This window comes from Salvelinus fontinalis, chromosome 18 (assembly GCF_029448725.1).
Source record: "Salvelinus fontinalis isolate EN_2023a chromosome 18, ASM2944872v1, whole genome shotgun sequence".
NCBI lineage: Eukaryota > Metazoa > Chordata > Actinopteri > Salmoniformes > Salmonidae > Salvelinus > Salvelinus fontinalis.
In genome coordinates, this window is record NC_074682.1 from 57,100,652 (window position 1) to 57,124,848 (window position 24,197).

The following is a 24,197-nucleotide window of genomic DNA, read 5'->3' on the forward strand; positions in this document are numbered from 1 at the left end:
GAAGAGTGAGAACGCGATATCGGTCCTGAGGAATGTGCTGCTCACATAGCACCTGTCCCAAACAGTGCCCTGTTCCCTACATAGTAAATAGGTTGTCATTTCAGGAACGACCTTTGTAAATGTTTATCAAATACTGTCACCTAATAGGCAAGGTTAAAAACAACAACACTCCCTTTAAAATGACATCACTTTCTGTTTTCTGAATAAATGATTTCATTTTCATTGGGCTTAACTAGAAAGTCATTTTCCATGGAACAAAATGTGCCAGACTTGCTTCAGCAGGCCACAAGTATTCTCATGGTAGTCGAAGAATCGTAGAATCAATTTCAGTTATTGATTGCTGTCGTAAGTTCCATTAAATGACCCATTCATACAGAATACTATCCAGAGATACGACAGCCGTAAAGTAGGTAAGGTAGAGATGTGATTGAGAAACGCTTCTCACGTTTATTGATATTGTTCATCAATAAATCTCAAACAATATTACATACATTAGACAATTATATGATAGAAAAATGAGGGAAGAAAAAAAACAAAGTTATTCAATTAATTCATTATATTAATATGATAAAACTACTTTATTAAAAAGGAGTCCACTTCATTTGGACATCAGTGACATCATCAGTAGTTACTGTTTGATTGATTGACAGGTCCACTGATAGTTTCCATGGTGATTGACACATCACAATCGGTTAGACATGGGATACATTAAAGAACAATCTTTACATCAAACTAGTTGCAAAATTCCGGTAACTTTTGCAAAATTCCCCGTTTTTTCAAAATCCTGTCTGGATGTCCTGGTTATTCCCTTGTAATTCCAGGAATATTCCAAACAAGGATTTCAGGAAAACCGGCAAATTTGGGGAAAGTTAAACGGAAATATTCAAACCTACCGCTCACCTTTAGAGAAAGAAGTATATTTTACAATCTGGACGTTTAACTCTAAATCTCAGTACTCTAGTGGTCTTGGGGGAAAATACAATCGGATCAGTCACTGACAAAACAATTCCTCTTAAAAAGACAAGCAATAATATGTTTAGGCTTTGAATGAATCTCAAAAGTGCTTCCTTGATTCCTCACATCCTTTCCCCTCTCCTTCTCAACGTGTCAGAAACAAAGCAGGAGACCAGATACGAAGGACTTTTAAAAAGAGTATCCTTTGATTATGAAATTAAATGGAACGGCTCACAAAGGGGATAGTTTCACAGACACTGTTGGGTCTAAAACGATCGGCTTAACCAGATTCCTTAAGATCAAAACAAACATATATATTCTATTGACCAATGACGGTCCTAATCAAATAAACAGTCGAGCCAGTAGACTGGCAGCAGAAGAAGAGGTTGGCATCTGAGCATAAACATCCCAAATGGCACCATATTCCTTATTTAGTGCACTACTGTCAACCAGAGCCCCCAGTCAAATGTAGTGTACTAAATAGGGAATAGGGCCCTGGTCAGAAGTAGGCCATTGTATAGGGAATAGGGTGCCATTTCAGACGCTGACTGTCTGTCCATTTCTACCACCATACTGGCACGTAGCCAAACCCAGAATCAACCCAGCCCAGAATCAACCCCTAAAACAGCCAGCCCAGCCCAGAATCAACCCCTAACACAGCCAGCCCAGCCCAGAATCAACCCCTAAAACAGCCAGCCCAGCCCAAAATCAACCCCTAAAACAGCCAGCCCAGAATCAACCCCTAAAACAGCCAGCCCAGAATCAACCCCTAACACAGCCAGCCCAGCCCAGAATCAACCCCTAACACAGCCAGCCCAGCCCAGAATCAACCCCTAAAACAGCCAGCCCAGCCCAGAATCAACCCCTAAAACAGCCAGCCCAGAATCAACCCCTAAAACAGCCAGACCAGCCCAGAATCAACCCCTAAAACAGCCAGACCAGCCCAGAATCAACCCCTAAAACAGCCAGACCAGCCCAGAATCAACCCCTAAAACAGCCAGACCAGAATCATATACATACATATAAGAGGATTGAATCGGGGTCAGCAAAATGGCAAAAATGGATCCTTTATTTATACAGGTTGGCCTCATTGAAACACAAAAATGTATTTTGCAAAAGAGACGTGTTTAAAAACTCCCCCTAACCCACCAGAAGGCAAGGTGATGCTACTATCATACTGCATGTACCTCAACTAACTTTCAGATCTATTTAAGAAAGTCTAGGGTGGAGGAGCTAGGAATTGATTCAGATCTATTTAAGAGAGTCTAGGGTGGAGGAGCTAGGAGTTGATTCAGATCTATTTAAGAGAGTCTAGGGTGGAGGAGCTAGGAATTGTTTCAGATCTATTTAAGAGAGTCTAGGGTGGAGGAGCTAGGAATTGATTCTAGACCAGGCAGTAGCTAGCTAGTTGTCCTTGGTTTAAAATATAAGCCCCCACTACCCAGACTCTAGCCTGGGTACTAGTCTGTGTCTCCCTTCATTCCACTCCTCTGTGCTAAACATATAGCATATGACAGAGGACAAGGAGTGGAATGTTAGCAGAATCGGACCGGTACCCAGTACTACTAGAACCCGTCTCTGTGGCACTTCAAGCGCTTGAGGCCCCGGTTCTAATAAAGCCCTGGTGGCCTGTCTGTTGTTCTAGAACTACATGATGATGCGTGGTTCAGGCACGGAGTCGGTGATGGACTTGTGAGGAAGTACGTTGGCACCGTTGAGGTAGAGCTCATCGTTCACAATAACATCCTCCCCGAGGACTGTCACATTCTCCATACGCACCTGAGAGAGAGACACAGAGAGAGAGAGAGAGAGAGAGGGTGAGACAGTTAGATAAAAGCCCTAGGACACATACTGTATACATGTGAAACAGACATTTATTCAAAAACGTTATTTTCAAAATGTTTGAGCTGATGTGCGTTTGATGATTTTGGCTCGGCGTTTGGGACTAATCATTGCTCACAGACCTCGATCACACACTGGAGATTATGTGAAATACTTTTCAGTGAGGGAAAAGAGAACACAGTCAGGGACAGACATAGATATGATCACGACGGGGAGAAACCTGACAAATCTGTTCAGTTTCACTGGATATATTTTCTTCTGGATCAAACAGACCCCGCGGTCACACAGGCTGCGTTTATACAGGCCCGCCCACATTCAGCTCTTATGTAAACAATTGGTCAAAAGAGCAGAATTGGGCTGCCTGTGTAAAACGCAGCCGTACTGTGTTTATGTGAAGTATATTGAAGTATGACTTGGGAGTCTGCAGCCTTTTGGGACAATTCCGTTGTGTCATATCCTGTGTACAGGACCAACCGAATCAACAAGTATTTGTGATGTCACACCTCCATATTACTCAGACAGGGTATGTGTTCCCATCAGTGGAGTCATGTTAACACAGCAGTTGACGGTGGTCCTCCACCACCCCCACAAAATAACACGTTCCATATCACAACTATTCTATTAATATACACTACCGTTCAAAAGTTTGGGGTCACTTAGAAATGTCTTTGTTTTTGATAGAAAAGCTCATATTTTTGTCTACGAAAATAACATCAAATTGATCAGAAATACAGTGTAGACATCGAGAGCATCCTGTCGGGCTGTATCACCGCCTGGTACGGCAACTGCTCCGCCCACAACCGTAAGGCTCTCCAGAGGGTAGTGAGGTCTGCACAACGCATCACCGGGGGCAAACTACCTGCCCTCCAGGACACCTACACCACCCGATGTCACAGGAAGGCCAAAAAGATCATCAAGGACAACAACCACCCAAGCCACTGCCTGTTCACCCCGCTATCATCCAGAAGGCGAGTTCAGTACAGGTGCATCAAAGCAGGGACCGAGAGACTGAAAAACAGCTTCTATCTCAAGGCCATCAGACTGTTAAACAGCCACCACTAACATTTAGTCTCCGCTGCCAACATACTGACTCAACTCCAGCCACTTTAAAAATGGGAATTGATGGAAATTATGTAAAAATGTATCACTAGCCACTTTAAACAATGCCACTTAATATAATGTTTACATACCCTACATTACTCATCTCATATGTATATGTATATACTGTACTCTATATCATCTACTGCATCTTGCCATCTTTATGTAATACATGTATCACTAGCCACTTTAAACTATGCCACTTTATGTTTACATACCCTACATTACTCATCTCATATGTATATACTGTACTCTATACCATCTACTGCATCTTGCCTATGCCGTTCTGTACCATCACTCATTCATATATCTTTATGTACATATTATTTATCCCTTTACACTTGTGTGTGTATAAGGTAGTAGTTGTGGAATTGTTAGGTTAGATTACTCGTTGGTTATTACTGCATTGTCGGAACTAGAAGCACAAGCATTTTGCTACACTCTCATTAACATCTGCTAACCATGTGTATGTGACAAATAAAATTTGATATTGTTGTTAATGACTATTGTAGCTGGAAACGACTGATTTTTTATGGAATATCTAAATAGGCGTACAGATGTCCATTATCAGCAACCATCACTCCTGTGTTCCAATGGCACGTTGTGTTAGCTAATCCAAGTTTAGCATTTTAAAAGGCTAATTGATCATTAGAAAACCCTTTTGCAATGATGCACAGCTGAAAACTGTTGTTCTGATTAAAGAAGCAATAAAACTGGCCTTTTTTTTTTTTGACTAGTTGAGTATACAGTCCTCTACTCCTGCACAAATAATATCTCTGTGGTATTATTACACAGATATAACTATATTCAACAGGGTCTTATCACCCACTGTGTGTGTGTCTCCTCTCTACTCACCCACTGTCCTACGGAGGAGCTCCACCCTACGATGCAGGACTCGAGCCAAGAGTGTGACCTGACCCTTGACCCCTTCAGTACCGTACACCTTTTTATCCTGACCCCGTCCTCCAGCACCACCCCCGCCCCGATGGTCACGTTGGGCCCGATGGTGCAGTTCTCCCCTATCTGGGCTGTAGGATCCTGGACCAGAACACAGAGCAATGACAGGTTAGAATAGGTGGGCAGTTGGATCCTGGACCAGAACACAGAGCAATGACAGGTTAGAATAGGTGGGCAGTAGGATCCTGGACCAGAACACAGAGCAATGACAGGTTAGAATATGGCATGTATTCATAAAGCTAATCTTGGATCAGGTCCATTCTGTCCATATGAATCGTATTCATTATGGATCTAAAGGGTAAACTGATCCGAGATCAGCACACCGACAAGAATGAGCCTGGTTATATCTGATCTTCTGATGAGGCTCCCCCTGGTGGGATGTGTCTGTAACTGCAGGGACATACCACATGTGTAACTTATTTATACAGTAATTGATGGAATGGACTAAAATCCTACACCGGTGAATGTCTATATGTTGTGGCTAAGTCCAGACACAAACACTAGGCCCTCAAGATCTGAAAGGTGTCAGCAAAATGGAGGAGCCACCACCACCAAGCCAACCAGAGGGCAGCTAAATGGAGGAGCCACCACCACCAAGCCAACCAGAGGGCAGCTAAATGGAGGAGCCACCACCACCAAGCCAACCAGAGGGCAGCTAAATGGAGGAGCCACCACCACCAAGCCAACCAGAGGGCAGCTAAATGGAGGAGCCACCACCACCAAGCCAACCAGAGGGCAGCTAAATGGAGGAGCCACCACCACCAAGCCAACCAGAGGGCAGCTAAATGGAGGAGCCACCACCACCAAGCCAACCAGAGGGCAGCTAAATGGAGGAGCCACCACCACCAAGCCAACCAGAGGGCAGCTAAATGGAGGAACCACCACCCCCAAGCCAACCAGAGGGCAGTTAAATGGAGGAGCCACCACCACCAAGCCAACCAGAGGGCAGCTAAATGGAGGAACCACCACCCCCAAGCCAACCAGAGGGCAGCTAAATGGCGGAACCACCACCACCAAGCCAACCAGAGGGCAGCTAAATGGAGGAACCACCACCACCAAGCCAACCAGAGGGCAGCTAAATGGAGGAGGAACCACCACCACCAAGCCAACCAGAGGGCAGCTAAATGGAGGAGGAACCACCCCCACCAAGCCAACCAGAGGGCAGCTAAATGGAGGAGGAACCACCCCCACCAAGCCAACCAGAGGGCAGCTAAATGGAGGAGGAACCACCCCCACCAAGCCAACCAGAGGGCAGCTAAATGGAGGAGGAACCACTCCCACCAAGCCAACCAGAGGGCAGCTAAATGGAGGAGCCACCCCCACCAAGCCAACCAGAGGGCAGCTAAATGGCGGAACCACCACCACCAAGCCAACCAGAGGGCAGCTAAATGGAGGAACCACCCCCACCAAGCCAACCAGAGGGCAGCTAAATGGAGGAACCACCCCCACCAAGCCAACCAGAGGGCAGCTAAATGGAGGAGGAACCACCCCCACCAAGCCAACCAGAGGGCAGCTAAATGGAGGAGGAACCACCCCCACCAAGCCAACCAGAGGGCAGCTAAATGGAGGAGCCACCCCCACCAAGCCAACCAGAGGGCAGCTAAATGGAGGAGCCACCCCCACCAAGCCAACCAGAGGGCAGCTAAATGGAGGAGCCACCCCCACCAAGCCAACCAGAGGGCAGCTAAATGGAGGAGCCACCCCCACCAAGCCAACCAGAGGGCAGCTAAATGGAGGAGCCACCCCCACCAAGCCAACCAGAGGGCAGCTAAATGGAGGAGCCACCCCCACCAAGCCAACCAGAGGGCAGCTAAATGGAGGAGCCACCACCACCAAGCCAACCAGAGGGCAGCTAAATGGAGGAGCCACCCCCACCAAGCCAACCAGAGGGCAGCTAAATGGAGGAACCACCCCCACCAAGCCAACCAGAGGGCAGCTAAATGGAGGAACCACCCCCACCAAGCCAACCAGAGGGCAGCTAAATGGAGGAACCACCCCCACCAAGCCAACCAGAGGGCAGCTAAATGGAGGAACCACCCCCACCAAGCCAACCAGAGGGCAGCTAAATGGAGGAACCACCAAGCCAACCAGAGGGCAGCTAAATGGAGGAACCACCAAGCCAACCAGAGGGCAGCTAAATGGAGGAACCACCAAGCCAACCAGAGGGCAGCTAAATGGAGGAACCACCAAGCCAACCAGAGGGCAGCTAAATGGAGGAACCACCAAGCCAACCAGAGGGCAGCTAAATGGAGGAACCACCAAGCCAACCAGAGGGCAGCTAAATGGAGGAACCACCAAGCCAACCAGAGGGCAGCTAAATGGAGGAACCACCAAGCCAACCAGAGGGCAGCTAAATGGAGGAGCCACCCCCACCAAGCCAACCAGAGGGCAGCTAAATGGAGGAGCCACCCCCACCAAGCCAACCAGAGGGCAGCTAAATGGAGGAGCCACCACCACCAAGCCAACCAGAGGGCAGCTAAATGGAGGAGCCACCCCCACCAAGCCAACCAGAGGGCAGCTAAATGGAGGAACCACCCCCACCAAGCCAACCAGAGGGCAGCTAAATGGAGGAACCACCCCCACCAAGCCAACCAGAGGGCAGCTAAATGGAGGAACCACCCCCACCAAGCCAACCAGAGGGCAGCTAAATGGAGGAACCACCCCCACCAAGCCAACCAGAGGGCAGCTAAATGGAGGAACCACCCCCACCAAGCCAACCAGAGGGCAGCTAAATGGAGGAACCACCCCCACCAAGCCAACCAGAGGGCAGCTAAATGGAGGAACCACCCCCACCAAGCCAACCAGAGGGCAGCTAAATGGAGGAACCACCAAGCCAACCAGAGGGCAGCTAAATGGAGGAACCACCAAGCCAACCAGAGGGCAGCTAAATGGAGGAACCACCAAGCCAACCAGAGGGCAGCTAAATGGAGGAACCACCAAGCCAACCAGAGGGCAGCTAAATGGAGGAACCACCAAGCCAACCAGAGGGCAGCTAAATGGAGGAACCACCAAGCCAACCAGAGGGCAGCTAAATGGAGGAACCACCAAGCCAACCAGAGGGCAGCTAAATGGAGGAACCACCACCACCAAGCCAACCAGAGGGCAGCTAAATGGAGGAGCCACCACCACCACCAAGCCAACCAGAGGGCAGCTAAATGGAGGAGCCACCACCACCACCAAGCCAACCAGAGGGCAGCTAAATGGAGGAGCCACCACCACCACCAAGCCAACCAGAGGGCAGCTAAATGGAGGAGCCACCACCACCACCAAGCCAACCAGAGGGCAGCTAAATGGAGGAGCCACCACCACCACCAAGCCAACCAGAGGGCAGCTAAATGGAGGAACCACCACCACCAAGCCAACCAGAGGGCAGCTAAATGGAGGAACCACCACCACCAAGCCAACCAGAGGGCAGCTAAATGGAGGAGCCACCACCACCACCAAGCCAACCAGAGGGCAGCTAAATGGAGGAGCCACCACCAAGCCAACCAGAGGGCAGCTAAATGGAGGAACCACCCCCACCAAGCCAACCAGAGGGCAGCTAAATGGAGGAACCACCACCAAGCCAACCAGAGGGCAGCTAAATGGAGGAACCACCCCCACCAAGCCAACCAGAGGGCAGCTAAATGGAGGAACCACCCCCACCAAGCCAACCAGAGGGCAGCTAAATGGAGGAACCACCCCCACCAAGCCAACCAGAGGGCAGCTAAATGGAGGAACCACCCCCACCAAGCCAACCAGAGGGCAGCTAAATGGAGGAACCACCAAGCCAACCAGAGGGCAGCTAAATGGAGGAACCACCAAGCCAACCAGAGGGCAGCTAAATGGAGGAACCACCAAGCCAACCAGAGGGCAGCTAAATGGAGGAACCACCAAGCCAACCAGAGGGCAGCTAAATGGAGGAACCACCAAGCCAACCAGAGGGCAGCTAAATGGAGGAACCACCAAGCCAACCAGAGGGCAGCTAAATGGAGGAACCACCAAGCCAACCAGAGGGCAGCTAAATGGAGGAACCACCAAGCCAACCAGAGGGCAGCTAAATGGAGGAACCACCAAGCCAACCAGAGGGCAGCTAAATGGAGGAACCACCAAGCCAACCAGAGGGCAGCTAAATGGAGGAACCACCAAGCCAACCAGAGGGCAGCTAAATGGAGGAACCACCAAGCCAACCAGAGGGCAGCTAAATGGAGGAGCCACCACCACCACCAAGCCAACCAGAGGGCAGCTAAATGGAGGAGCCACCACCACCACCAAGCCAACCAGAGGGCAGCTAAATGGAGGAGCCACCACCACCACCAAGCCAACCAGAGGGCAGCTAAATGGAGGAGCCACCACCACCACCAAGCCAACCAGAGGGCAGCTAAATGGAGGAGCCACCACCACCACCAAGCCAACCAGAGGGCAGCTAAATGGAGGAACCACCACCACCAAGCCAACCAGAGGGCAGCTAAATGGAGGAACCACCACCACCAAGCCAACCAGAGGGCAGCTAAATGGAGGAGCCACCACCACCACCAAGCCAACCAGAGGGCAGCTAAATGGAGGAGCCACCACCACCACCAAGCCAACCAGAGGGCAGCTAAATGGAGGAGCCACCACCAAGCCAACCAGAGGGCAGCTAAATGGAGGAGCCACCACCAAGCCAACCAGAGGGCAGCTAAATGGAGGAACCACCCCCACCAAGCCAACCAGAGGGCAGCTAAATGGAGGAACCACCCCCACCAAGCCAACCAGAGGGCAGCTAAATGGAGGAACCACCCCCACCAAGCCAACCAGAGGGCAGCTAAATGGAGGAACCACCCCCACCAAGCCAACCAGAGGGCAGCTAAATGGAGGAACCACCAAGCCAACCAGAGGGCAGCTAAATGGAGGAACCACCAAGCCAACCAGAGGGCAGCTAAATGGAGGAACCACCAAGCCAACCAGAGGGCAGCTAAATGGAGGAACCACCAAGCCAACCAGAGGGCAGCTAAATGGAGGAACCACCAAGCCAACCAGAGGGCAGCTAAATGGAGGAACCACCAAGCCAACCAGAGGGCAGCTAAATGGAGGAACCACCAAGCCAACCAGAGGGCAGCTAAATGGAGGAACCACCAAGCCAACCAGAGGGCAGCTAAATGGAGGAACCACCAAGCCAACCAGAGGGCAGCTAAATGGAGGAACCACCAAGCCAACCAGAGGGCAGCTAAATGGAGGAGCCACCACCACCACCAAGCCAACCAGAGGGCAGCTAAATGGAGGAGCCACCACCACCACCAAGCCAACCAGAGGGCAGCTAAATGGAGGAGCCACCACCACCACCAAGCCAACCAGAGGGCAGCTAAATGGAGGAGCCACCACCACCACCAAGCCAACCAGAGGGCAGCTAAATGGAGGAGCCACCACCACCACCAAGCCAACCAGAGGGCAGCTAAATGGAGGAGCCACCACCACCACCAAGCCAACCAGAGGGCAGCTAAATGGAGGAGCCACCACCACCACCAAGCCAACCAGAGGGCAGCTAAATGGAGGAGCCACCACCACCACCAAGCCAACCAGAGGGCAGCTAAATGGAGGAGCCACCACCACCACCAAGCCAACCAGAGGGCAGCTAAATGGAGGAACCACCACCACCAAGCCAACCAGAGGGCAGCTAAATGGAGGAGCCACCACCACCACCAAGCCAACCAGAGGGCAGCTAAATGGAGGAGCCACCACCACCACCAAGCCAACCAGAGGGCAGCTAAATGGAGGAGCCACCACCACCACCAAGCCAACCAGAGGGCAGCTAAATGGAGGAGCCACCACCACCACCAAGCCAACCAGAGGGCAGCTAAATGGAGGAGCCACCACCACCACCAAGCCAACCAGAGGGCAGCTAAATGGAGGAACCACCACCACCACCAAGCCAACCAGAGGGCAGCTAAATGGAGGAACCACCACCAAGCCAACCAGAGGGCAGCTAAATGGAGGAACCACCACCAAGCCAACCAGAGGGCAGCTAAATGGAGGAACCACCACCAAGCCAACCAGAGGGCAGCTAAATGGAGGAACCACCACCAAGCCAACCAGAGGGCAGCTAAATGGAGGAACCACCACCAAGCCAACCAGAGGGCAGCTAAATGGAGGAACCACCACCAAGCCAACCAGAGGGCAGCTAAATGAAGGAACCACCACCAAGCCAACCAGAGGGCAGCTAAATGGAGGAACCACCACCAAGCCAACCAGAGGGCAGCTAAATGGAAGAACCACCCCCACCAAGCCAACCAGATGGCAGCTAAATGGAGGAACCACCACCAAGCCAACCAGAGGGCAGCTAAACGGAGGAACCACCATCATACTAGTACAATGTTTTTGTCAGATCTGCCTGTCTTGTTGAACGGAGATATATGATCCGGTGTAGGACTGGTTGACTCACCACCAGTACGTTACCCAGGAACCCAGGCCCAGTCTTCAGTCTGTCAGGTGTGTGTTGTCGTACAGACTGCAGGTACATACACATCCCTGTCAGGAAGTCCTTAGGCTGACCAATGTCCATCCAGAACCCTTGTAGCTCCATTGCGTAGAGATGGTTCTCCTCAGCCATGAACGGGAAGATCTCTTTCTCAATAGAGGTGGGCCTGAGCTGGAAGAATACAATATAGATGGAGTGTAAAAAAAAATAACATGAACACCTGCTCTTTCCATGACATAGACTGACTAGATGAAAGTTATGGTCCCTTACTGATGTCAAAGAAGGATTTTTAAGCCTTGAGACATGGATTGTGTATGTGTGCCATTCCGAGAGTGAATGGGCAAAACAAAAGATTTAAAGTGCCTTTGAACGGGGTTTGGTAGTAGGTGCCAGGGCGCACCGGTTTGAGTGTTTCAAGAACTGCAACACGGCTGGGATTTTAACGCTAAACAGTCTCCTGTGTGTATCAAGAACGGTCCACCACCCAAAAGACATCCAGCCAACTTGACACATCTGTGGGGAAGCATTGGAGTCAACATGGGCCAGCATCCCGGTGGAACGCTTGACACCATGTAGAGTCCATGCCGCAACGAATCGAGGTGTTTCTAATGTCTTGTACACACAGTGTACATGCCACAATCCACTTTTGCACACCGTTTTATCCAACGTGACTTACAGTACAGTGAGCAGACACATTTTTCAGAACATCGGCTGAAGGTTACAAAATAGATTCTAAAAACGTTTTTCTTTACTAGCTGTGTCGAAACATCATATTAATGTGATAAATTAAAGAGTTTTCACATCTGCACTAACCTCGATCCTCTTGAGCATGGTTGGGCTAAAGACATACATCCCTGCGTTGATCTTGTTGGAGACGAACACCTGGGGTTTCTCCACGAATCGGTGGATACGTCCGCTCTCTACCTCGTACATCACCACGCCATACTTTGACGGCTCCTCTACCTTCGTCACCTAGGAACAGACACAGTCACCAGCGCTGGTTTGAAAACGGACTACATTGCGGTCTACCAATCACCTTGCATCACCAATAACAACTCAGAGGTCTTGTCTTGTACAAGCTGATCCCCTGAAACAGTTTGACAGTGTTGATTGGCCTGCTCTAACAGCAAGGCTCCCTTGCCTTTAAGCACTCCTGATAGGTTTATAAGCAATGTGGTAGTATTTCCACCTTGCCGTCCGATAGGCTGGTAATTTTTCACCATATGGCTTACACCCAGCCAATCCTCTAAGATCTACAGGAGTATCTAGGATGTCGGGAGCTACAGGGCCAACATGAACAGTTTCACTTACCACAATGGTTCCCTCTCTGCCGTGGTGCTTGTGGAACTTTAACATGTCCTCGAAGGGGAAGTCACAGATTACGTCACTGTTGAGGACGAAGAATGGCTCGTCGTTGTCTGTTAGCAGCTCTCTTGCCAGAGCAAGAGGACCGGCTGGGGGGGCGGGACAAGGAAAACACACACTCTGGGTTAACAATTCTATTTAACTTTGTTAAATATCCGTCAGGATAAAAGGACATACAAAAACTGGAGGTGAACAGCTCAATTCTATTCAATCAACTTGATTTTTATGCCAATGAAAAGGATATATTTCTGCTGGGTTGAAAATGGCCATATGTATTTATTTAACTAGGCAAGTCCGTTAAGAACAAATTCTTATTTACGATGACGGCCATACACCATAGGATACATGGTAGAACATTCATACTGTAGCCTCAGAATGTCCTCACATTATGTTGTAGTTCATGAGTAGTGCCCTGATGTCCTGACCATGTGACCACTGACCACCAACCAGACCATTGCAGTCAGTCCCTATTCACCGGTAAGACTGTTGAACGTCTGCTGGACCGATAGTACTTAGTATCTCTGAACAGAGTGCCGACCGTAATTTGTAAACCAACTGCAAACTGATGATATAATATACAAAAATACATTTTTTTTTTAACGCAACATGGAACAATTTTCTAAGATTTGACCGAGTTAGTTCATATAACGAAATCAGTCAATTGAAATAAATTCTTTAGGCTCTAATCTATGGATTTTACATGACTGCGAATACAGATATGCAGCTGTTGGTCATAGAAACCTTATAAAAAGGTAGGGGTGTGGATCAGAAAACCAGTCAGTATGTGGTGTGTCCACCATTTGCCTCATGCAGCGCGACACATCTCCTTCACATAGAGTTGATCAGGCTGTTGATTGTGGCCTGTGGAACGTTGTCCCACTCCTCTTCAATAGCTGTGTGAAGTTGCTGGATATTGGCGGGAACTGGAACACGTCAATCTAGAGCATCCCAAACATGCTTAGTGGGTGTCATGGCTGGTGAGTATACAGGCCATGGAAGAACTGGGACATGGGGCCGTGCATTATCATGCTGAAACATGATGTGATGGCAACGAATGAAATGGCACGACATTGTCCGTAGCTTATGCCTGCCTATACCAAAACCCCACCGCCAACATGGGGCACTCTGTTCACAACGTTGACATCAGCAAACCGCTCACCCACACGACGCCATACACGTGACGTGGTCTGAGGTTGTGAGGCCAGATGGACATACTGCCAAATTCCCTAAAAACAACTTGAGGCGGCTTGTGGTAGAGAAATTAACATTACATTCTCTGGCAACAGCTCTGGTGGAATTCCTGCAGTCAGCATGCCAATTGCACGCTCCCTCAAAACTTGAGACATCTGTGGCATTGTCTTGTGTGACAAAACTGCACATTTTAGAGTGTCCTTTTATTGTACCCAGCACAAGGTGTTTAATTTTTTCAAATTATATTTTGAAAGAGAAAGCAAAGTACTTTAAGTTTATGTTTTCGTTTCAGTCTCCTCCATCTCAACTAAACGAAGCTAATTGTATGGATTTTTTTGCTATTAATAATGTTAAATTAACAGCTGTACAGAAAGACTCCTGTGAAGGCCAAATTACAGAGGAGGAACTTCTTGATGCAATTAAAGCCTTTAAGGATGGGAAAACTCCAGGGCTGGATGGCATACCAGTGGAGGTATACAAAACTTTTTTTGATATAATCAGATGGCCATTATTAGAATGTTTTAACCACTCCTATATAAAACGGTAGATTATCAGATACTCAACAAGAAGGTCCGATTTCATTATTACTGAAACAGGACCCAAGTGGTAAATAAAGATCCATTAAAAAAAAATGGATGCCTCTTACACTTCAGTGTTGTGAAGCAAAAATTCTAGCTGAAAAGGAAATAACCTCCCAAACAGCATTATTTTTAAAACAAACCATAAAAAGTTGGTTGCAATTTCAATTTTATTCACCAAAAAAAAAGTAAAAAATAATACAACAAATATTGTGGTTAAACTCAAATATATTAGTTTTTTTTTTTTTAAATTTTATTAAAAAGGTATAATGTTCGCAAATGATATCATAAATAGGACTGGTGGAGTTGTCACACATGCAGCTAACACAAATATAGGGAAACTTTTGCTCTACCCAAAATTACCTCCAACTAATTGCAGCATTACCGCAAAAATGGAAGAGGCAAGTGGAAGTGGGGAAAAGTAAGGAACTTGTCTGTCGGCCCTGCATTAAAAAACATAATTGGTTAAAGAAAATGGTGATAAATAAAAAAGTATAGCAGTTTAATTTAAGCACTAAATTTTTTTTTTTTTTTAATTGACAGCTGTGCCATACAGGATTGCAAAATAGTTGGGAAGATATTTGACGTACCGATTCCATGGCACACGGTTTGTGAGCTGAGGATGCCGGATTCAAATTTGAATTATTATACAAAATCCTTGCAATCAATAGAATGTTATTTATATGGGGGATACAACATTCCCAGCTCTGCAGATTTTGCTGCGAAGAGAGTCATTAGATCATCTGTTTTGGTACTGTCCATATGTCGCTTATTTTCAGTCACAAATTGCAACAAACAGCAATGGCTAAAGAATTGTTATTTTATTTAACTAGGCAAGTCAGTTAAGAACAAATTCTTATTTACAATGACGGCCTACCCCGGCCAAACCCGGACGACGCTGGGCCAATTGCGCGCCGCCCTATGGGACTCCCAATCACGGCCGGATGTGATACAGCCTGGATTTGAACCAGGGACTGTAGTGACGCCTCTTGCACTGAGATGCAGTGCCTTAGACCGATGCGCCCCTCGGGAGCCCAAAATTGCAACATTTACCTGGAGATAACTCTCCAGATAGCACTACTGGGTGATCTGAAAAATCAAGTCAATTGATCAATAATATAATAATTATTTTAGCAGAAAGGTTTATATTTAATTTATAAATCTGTAGAAATTATGAGAATAGAAAGGTTCAGAACTTGTGAAAGATAACAGCACAGTTGAAAAATATATGGCTAACAGAAATCCAATATGGATGGTGTTCTGAGATAGATGGGAGGAGTTGAACGGAGCTGAATGTTGGGAACAATAACAACTAGATAACTCATGTAAAACAGTGTGTCCATAAAACATATCAAGTAAACACAATGATATTGTAACTTGTTGACTTAACTCTAGAATGCCTACTTCAAGTGTTTTAGTACTAGTCTGTAATCTCAGGATTTAACCTATGCCTTTTTTTAAATTTTTTTTAACTTTTGTTCTTTAATTTTGTGAAAGAAATAGATAGGAGAGGTTGAGGAAGGACAGGAGTAAAAAATAAAATAATAATAATAAAACTATTGTGAAATAGACTGGGCCCATAAAATGTATGAGCAGGAAGTAGAAGCCTAAGAGTGGTTGTTCACTAGTTAACTCCAATTAGGGGAGGTAGGGTTTGAAAGTAATAAAGGAAAATATATTTATTTAATGATTTGTGTGTGTACATATGCATTTTTTGTTTATGGGCGATTGGAAGTGATGCAGACAATTATATTGATGGAAGCTACAATCTATCTGCAATATTAAAGCTGATCTACCCCCCCCCCCCCAAAAAAAAAAATATTATATTAAAATAAGATACCGCACGAACGGCCCTGTACTATGCACACCGACAAATGGTCTGGTGAGATTTCTCCCTAACTTGTAGGAGCAGACTAATGACTGTATACACCCCAGCTGATCAGCAGGTCGTACCTGTTCCAAGCGGTTCCTTCTCATGTGACAGGGAGATTCTAATACCAAGCTGTAAAACAGAAAACAGTACATGTGTCAAGTGCTTAGTAATTTGTTTAGACAAAAAAAGCTAAAATACAAAACAATACATACATAGACAATCGGAAACAGCCTTACCCTCTCTTCCTGAACCCTCATCTCTCGCTCCAACAGATCGGACATGTAACTGACAGCCAGGATCACATGGTTAACTCCAGCCTGTCGACAGTCAGACACAGAATAAACAACATACACTTCACTTTCCTGGATACAAAAACGTTTTATTAGGCTGAGGGTACAGTAAGGAATAAGTAGTCCTACTCTGTGTACACTGTACTAGAGTAGGTAGGTAGGGCCATTTACACTGTACTGGAGTAGGTACAGTTGAAGTCGGAAGTTTACATACACCTTAGCCAAACACATTTAAACTCCGTTTTGCACAATTCCTGACATTTAATCATAGTAAAAAGTCCCTGTCTTAGGTCAGTTAGGATCACCACTTTATTTTAAGAATGTAAAATGTCAGAATAATAGTGAGAATGATGTATTTCAGCTTTTATTTCTTTCATCACATTCCCAGTGGGTCAGAAGTTTACATACACTCAAGTAGTATTTGGAAGCATTGCCTTTACATTGTTTAACTTGGGTCAAACGTTTTGGGTAGCCTTCCACAAGCTTCCCACAATAAGTTGGGTACATTTTGTCCCATTCCTCTTGACAGAGCTGGTGTAACTGAGTTAGGCTTGTAGGTCTCCTTGCTCGCACACGCTTCTTCAGTTCTGCCCACAAATTTTTTACTATAGGATTGAGGTCAGGGCTTTATGATGGCCACTCCAATACCTTGACTTTGTTGTCCTCAAGCCATTTTGCCACAACTTTGGAAGTATGCTTGGGGTCATTGTTCATTTGGAAGACCCATTTGCGACCAAGCTTTAACTTTCTGATTGATTTCTTGAGATGTTGCTTCAATATATCCACAATTTCCCCTTCCTCATAATGCCATCTATTTTGTGAAGTGCACCAGTCCCTCCTGCAGTAAAGCACCCCCACAACATGATGCTGCCACCCCTGTGCTTCACGGTTGGGATGGTGTTCTTCAGCTTGCAAGCATCCCACTTTTTCCTCCAAACATCACAATGGTCATTAAGGCCAAACAGTTCTATTTTTGTTCCATCAGACCAGAGGACATGTCACCAAAAAGTACAATCTTTGTCCTCATGTGCAGTTGTAAACTGTAGTCTGGCTGTTTTATGGAGGTTTTGGAGCAGTGGCTTCTTCCTTGCTGAGTGGCCTTTCAGGTTATGTCGATATAAGACTCGTTTTACTGTGGATATAGATACTTTTGTACCCGTTTCCTCCAGCATCTTCACAAGGTCCTTTGCTGTTGTTCTGGGATTAATTTGCACTTTTCGCACCAAAGTACGTTCATCTCTAGGAGACAGAACGCATCTCCTTCCTGATTGGTATGACGGCTGCGTGGTCTCATGGTGTTTATACTTGCGTACTATTGTTTGTACAGATGAACGTGGTACCTTCAGGCGTTTGGAAGTTGCTCCAAAGGATGAACTAGAATAGTGGAGGTCTACAATTGTTTTTCTGAGGTCTTGGCTGATTTCTTTTGATTTTCCCATCATGTCAAGCAAAGACGCACTGAGTTTGAAGGTAGGCCTTGAAATACATCCACAGGTACACCTCCAATTGACTCAAATGATGTCAATTAGTCTATCAGAAGCTTCTAAAGCCATGACATAATTTTCTGGAATTGTCCAAGCTGTTTAAAGGCACAGTCAACTTAGTGTATGTAAACTTCTGACCCACTGGAATTGTGATACAGTGAATTATAAGTAAAATAATCTGTCTGCAAAAACTTGTTGGAAAAATTACTTGTGTCATGCACGAAGTAGATATCCTAACCGACTTGCCAAATATAGTTTGTGGAGTGGTTGATTTTTTTTTTTTTATGACCTAAGTGTATGTAAACTTCTGACTTCAACTGTAGATACAGCCATTTACACTGTACTGGAGTAGGTAGGTACAGTCACTATACATGTGATCAATGATGTATAATTGTGAATGAAGATTCACAATGACAGGTTGTAAGAGTCACTAACCTTGACTAGGGCTTCAACTTGATGCAGAAGGATGGGTTTGTTAGCAAACTCCACCAGTGGTTTAGGGACACTGAGGGTTAAAGGTCTGAGTCTAGTCCCATAGCCACCAACTAGGATCAGAGCTTTCATCTTGGCCCAGTACGAGATGGGGTCATCAATGGGTTAAAGAGATCAGGATGGCCGAGAGCATCAAGTCCTGGGAGATTGAGGTTATAGTGGTGCCTAGATACAATAATCAAAACATGTGACATGAGTGAATCATCCATTACTGTACTAGAACAGTCATACACATGCAACACTGGATTCAGAGGTGTAACTGTAAAGAAGCGTGTTCAGAAACAATCGCTGTTTAGATTGAAATGTAATGACTAAACCATGGCTGAAAATGTGTACTTTTTGGTTTATCCCTTAACAGTTCTTATATTTATAACAGTCTAGTTGAGCAAGTGTTGACAGTGTCATGGGCGGTCACCCTCATTCACTCCCCTAGTAAGCGATTGCCCTTGATGGTACAATGTAAATAACCTTACAACATACTCGAAACCATGTATTGTTCCTGAATACACCCCAGCCAGCTAACTACGTGCACCTTTACAAGAGTTAGTTCTTCTGCCTTCCTCAGTCCTGGTAGCAAGTTAGCTGATCAGCTAACTAACTGTCTGTCTAGACAAATACACCGTGATAACAACAAAGATGTTCAGCTGAAACGAGTAAACAATCACAGTGGTTTCAACTCACAGGAAGCTTATTTAGTTAACTACCTAAGTTAGATAGTTAAGTTAGCGTCCTGTCTTGGTTAGCTAGCTATCGAAGATAGCTAAATGAATGAAATATGAAACCAGCAAATTAAATAACCATTAAACATTTTTGATGGAGAGTTCAGGCAATTCAAGCGATCTCAAGCGAAAACTATAAATAAACTCTAAATCTCTAGCTAATCAAACTTCACACATCTACCTAACTAACGTACAGTAAGTAGCTCCCTAGCCAACAATCGTTAACGTTAGTTGGCTAGCTAGCTGGATGGTAGCTAAATCAACAACAAAGTACAAAAAGACAAACAAAACTCACTCAAAAAGTTAATAAATCCTTTGCCAACTTGTTTCTTCAAAGCGTCAAGAAACACCTAGAACTGACCATGGATCTATATGACACGTAACCACTAAACACCATGTAAAACGGGTTTTAAATCCTTGAATGACAAGACAAGAAACACTTCAAAATCTGTACGAGTGGGCGGATCTAGACCACAATGCCTTTCGACTACAACTGTTGACGTAAAAGGGACGTTGGAATAGAATATGCCCTTCACATTTGCCATTGTGGCACAAAAAACATAATTGTGGATATAATAGGAATTTATTTAAGACTATACGAGTGTATAGTATTATCGGGATATCTAAACATGCGTTTTATTTAGCGTTTTATTGGTAACCATAGGCGATAATAGAACGTCTCAAATCCTTTTTTGGCCGCGCCCCTTGTATTATTTGTGTCTTGACCAATCAGAGAAAAACAACGTGGCTAGGAAGTGCTGTCAAAATGGCACTTTATTTATTTATATATATTTGTGTCTTACAATACTGTAAATATAAGTGAAAGGACATGAAAACTATCATCGAAAATCTGGAAAACGTAAAATTGCCCACAATATGTGAGTAAACGACAGTGATTGGGAACCCCACAATTGGCACAACACGATAGGTGCTCAACTGAGGTGTCATAATGGGCGCGTTGTGAGTGTTGACAGAGCGGAAGAGGAAGAGAGACACCCAACTATTCCTCCAGCAGGTTGCATTGTTTCGCCCACCGAAAAATCCTTGCTCGGTGGGCGAAACAATGCAACCTGCTGGAGGAATAGTTGGGTGTCTCTCTTCCTCTTCCGCTCTGTCAACACTCACAACGCGCCCATTATGACACCTCAGTTGAGCACCTATCGTGTTGTGCCAATTGTGGGGTTCCCAATCACTGTCGTTTACTCACATATTGTGGGCAATTTTACGAATTTGGTCAACAAAATGAATGGCTTACTTGCTACGTGAGGTTTATTTGATCGAACAGAAGTTTCATGCTTAAGTTGTTACGAGTGTACTGATATATATGTAGGAGACTTAACATCCTGGCAACTTTGAGAAAAAACAATTTATATCGGAGTTGTCTTGAGATGTATATGCATGTCATGAGGTTTGTAGTGTAGCATCTCTCTCCATTGAATACAGGCGGCTGGCGTCAACAACACTCATCGAATATTCAAAAAATATTTACAATAATGAGATGTACTTTATTTAACAAGGCGAGTCAGTTAACCAATTATAATTTACAATGACGGCCTACTATTCACCAATCCAAAGAAAGGATTTAGCGGGAGCTAGACAGCCCACCATGCTGCTTTGTGGACAACAACTCTCATTCATAGGATGGAGACATGTAACTTGTTAGTATAGAATCCCACAGTTAGTGTCATAATACCCATAAAACCTAGCGGTCAAACAGGGAAATATTCCCATTGTTTTTCCACCATAACATTTTCACATAGGGGATTTTAGAAACCCTTAAAATAAGGCCTGTGTTTTGTGTAGGCTTACTCTGGCGTGACATTTTGATAACCGCATACATTTTTCTTGGACAAGGTCTTTTATCAATATATATGGCTCTATTTACACTCAGATTCGAAAATGCTAATTAATATCTTAAGTAGACATCATGCGAGACTACAAATCCCTGCAAACTCCAGCACATCATCTCTAGCTGACACCTTTGCTAACAGGTATTGTGTAAATGTGAAACACAAGCCCAAGACAGTTTACAGAATTGTCAATTTAAGAAATGTATCCAACTTAATCGTTACTAAATGTAGTTTACATTAGATAGTTAATCCACAGATTCTTACCTTTGCCTCGATTCGGCAGTCTCATCCAGAGCGTCATACCATTTGCATTTCTTTATAATAGCCACATTAGCATTTCATTTTTGGGGGGTAAATACACACGAATATATTGATAAGTCATCTTGTCCTCGAGAGATTTACACACTTATCAACACATCTATACAAAACACAGCCCATATTTGAAGTGTTTCTGAAACCCCCTATGGGGATAAAATGAATGGTAGACAAATGATTGGAACCATTTCCCTGTTTGGTTTTATGGTTATTATCTTTGGTGGTTATAGAGCTCCCCATCTTGTAGTCCTAAAACCCGGGGAATGAGTTACCTCTAGTTCGTTCAGCCATTCATATGGTAAACATTTATGATGAAAGAATAGGGTTTTGGGATAAGGTATGAGGTTAACACAGGCTCAGGTGATCTTATACGTTTTGTTCTATGAGATAATATCAGTCAGTTAACATTACCTTTATGAATAATGAAACCTTTGTGGTTTTATTTCATAACATTAATTCTTCAAAATTCACAAAAAGTGACTTTAGCTGATGCAGATTATCTCATAGAACATAAAGTATGAGAGATCTCCTAAAACAGTGTTTACCAAAGGCCTTAATATTGGCGTTTATCTAAAAACGCCTTTCATTTCCACATAGGCTTTGTCCTACGAAAAACCGTCATTACTATTTCTCTCTATGGTGCTTTCAAGAAAACAGTGATCGGAAAGTCGGGAGGGGTCTAGAAAGATGCAAAGAGTTTCTGACTTGGAATTCCAAGTTGGATGACTTCAAAACAATTCCCCCCCCGTCGGAGTTAGTTCCCCAGGTGTCTTGAACGCACTGGAGTTGGAAGTCAGAGAGTTCCCGACTTCCCAGTTGCTTTGAACGCGGCATAAGGCTGAACACTACTTTGGGATTGGTGTCCCTTCCACAGGACGGTTGAGCTAATGTAGGCTAATGCGATTAGCATGAGTTTGTAAGTAACAAGAACATTTCCCAGCACATGTAGACATATGATATTGTCAGAAAGCTTAAATTCTTGTTAATCTAACTGCACCGTCCAATTTACAGTAGCTATTACAGTGAAAGAATACCATGCTATTGTTTGAGGAGAGTGCACAATTTTGAACATGAAAAGTTATTAATAAAAAAATTAGGCACATTTGGGCAGTCTTGATACAACATTTTGAACAGAAATGCAATGGGTCATTGGATCAATCTTAAACTTTGCACATACACTGATGCCATCTAGTGGCCAACATCTAAATTGCACATGGGCTGGAATAATACATTATGGCCTTTCTCTTGCGTTTCAAATATGATGGTGCAAAAACAATTTTTTCCCTGATTTTTCTTTGTGTTATTTTTTACCAGATCTATTGTGTTATATTCTACTACATTCCTTTCACATTTCCGCAAATGTCAAAGTGTTTCCTTTCAAATGGTGCCAAGAATATGCATATCCTTGCTTCAGGGCCTGAGCTACAGGCAGTTAGATTTGGGTCATTTTAGGTGAAAATTGAAATAAAGGGGCTAATCCTTAAGAGGAGTGACGTTAGGGGAGGTGCATCTGCGACAGCCGAAAGTCGGACACTAATGTGGTTTTCCAACATCAAGGATCAGATCAACATGGCAGTGTTTATGCAAGTTTTTATTTATAATGTTGAAATTAACATGGTTTCCAACCACCATATCACATCCTCACAAACTGAAATCATATATGTGTGGTTTGCACAATCAATTAGTGAGAGAGAGCGTCAAATTTCCCATTCGTTTGTATATCCACTGCTTGCTAACATGAATACAAAGTCTGTTCCGGTTTCAGTCATTTCTTTGGTCACGTTTGCGTGGGTCAAACAAACACCCTAATGATTGGTTGACAATAGAACCGCCCACAATCCAGGCGATGGCTTCAGGATGAAGTTGGTGAAGAGCAACTGCAGAAACTTGCAGTCGACTTTTGTAAAATTCATGCAGTCTTCAATTTTTATCCTCATAAAGCAAAACAATTTGAAATCAAATCAAATAAAAAAAATCACATATGCCGAATACAACAGTTACCGTGAAATGCTTACTTTCAAGCCCTTAACCAACAATGCAGTTAAGAAAAATAAGTTAAGAAAACATTTACTTAAAAAACTAAAGTTTAAAAAGTAACACAAAATAATAACGAGGCTACATATACAGGGGGAAGTGATCAGCTTGAACGCGCCCACTGACTTATGGAAAAACAAGGTAAAATCATGATTTCCAAGTTGCCAGATGTTTTGAACTAGGTGGTGGGCCGTAGTAAGCAATCTGGTTTTGTTCTCGAGATGATCGATCTCTGTCGAGGGAGGAGCTGGTTTTTACATAGTGTGTATTTATTTATTTTGAACACATTTCCATTTGTTGGCGATGTCAATTTTTTTCAAAATACTTACTTTTATGTTTGCTAGCTGGACAGGCTAGCTCTAGCTCTGCTGATCACGTCTGCCAATCACGTTATCCTTATCTAAGGTAGTAGACCGCTGTAGTAGACAGCTGGTGATACCCGACAAAGTCATGTTAGGATATATGAGTTACTTTTAGAGCTTTTGTGCCTAACCCACTGCAGGGTTTCAGGTGCCACGTTTATGGTCATGTCACAGCAGTGTGTAGGAGGGAGATTCCAAGATGTGGGAAGAGTGCAGGAGGGCATGGAACAAAGGGATGTGTCGTTTCGGTGGAAAAAGTTATCCGTGTCAACTGTAGGGGTGCCTATGTTGCTGGGGGGGGGGGGGGGGGTCAGAGGTGTCAGGTGCGAGAGAGGCAGGTTGGCCAGGGTCAGAGTAGTA

General features: G+C 45.0%; 1 protein-coding gene across 1 annotated transcript; it reads right to left on the bottom strand.

Moving 5' to 3' along the window:
- Positions 1–411: 411 nt before the first annotated feature.
- On the bottom strand, positions 412–19,759 carry gmppb (GDP-mannose pyrophosphorylase B). The gene is made up of 9 exons (XM_055869893.1): positions 19,572–19,759; positions 18,501–18,722; positions 16,528–16,608; positions 16,372–16,420; positions 12,596–12,738; positions 12,098–12,256; positions 11,249–11,455; positions 4,750–4,932; positions 412–2,733 (listed from the first exon to the last, which is right to left on the bottom strand). The coding sequence occupies exons 2-9, from the start codon at positions 18,627–18,629 to the stop codon at positions 2,602–2,604; spliced, it is 1,083 nt and encodes a 360-aa protein (XP_055725868.1). The 5' UTR covers positions 18,630–18,722; positions 19,572–19,759; the 3' UTR covers positions 412–2,601.
- Positions 19,760–24,197: the final 4,438 nt, after the last annotated feature.

Bases quoted from the DNA above. Each gene is read 5' to 3' on its own strand.
- gmppb (XM_055869893.1), bottom strand. From the start codon at position 18,629: ATGAAAGCTCTGATCCTAGTTGGTGGCTATGGGACTAGACTCAGACCT. The intron at 12,739-16,371 runs GTACGACCTGCT...CCGCCCCCCCAG, and splicing joins GAAGGAACCGCTTGGAACAG to CCGGTCCTCTTGCTCTGGCA. The intron at 11,456-12,097 runs GTTAGTGCAGAT...GTATTCTTCCAG, and splicing joins CCATGCTCAAGAGGATCGAG to CTCAGGCCCACCTCTATTGA.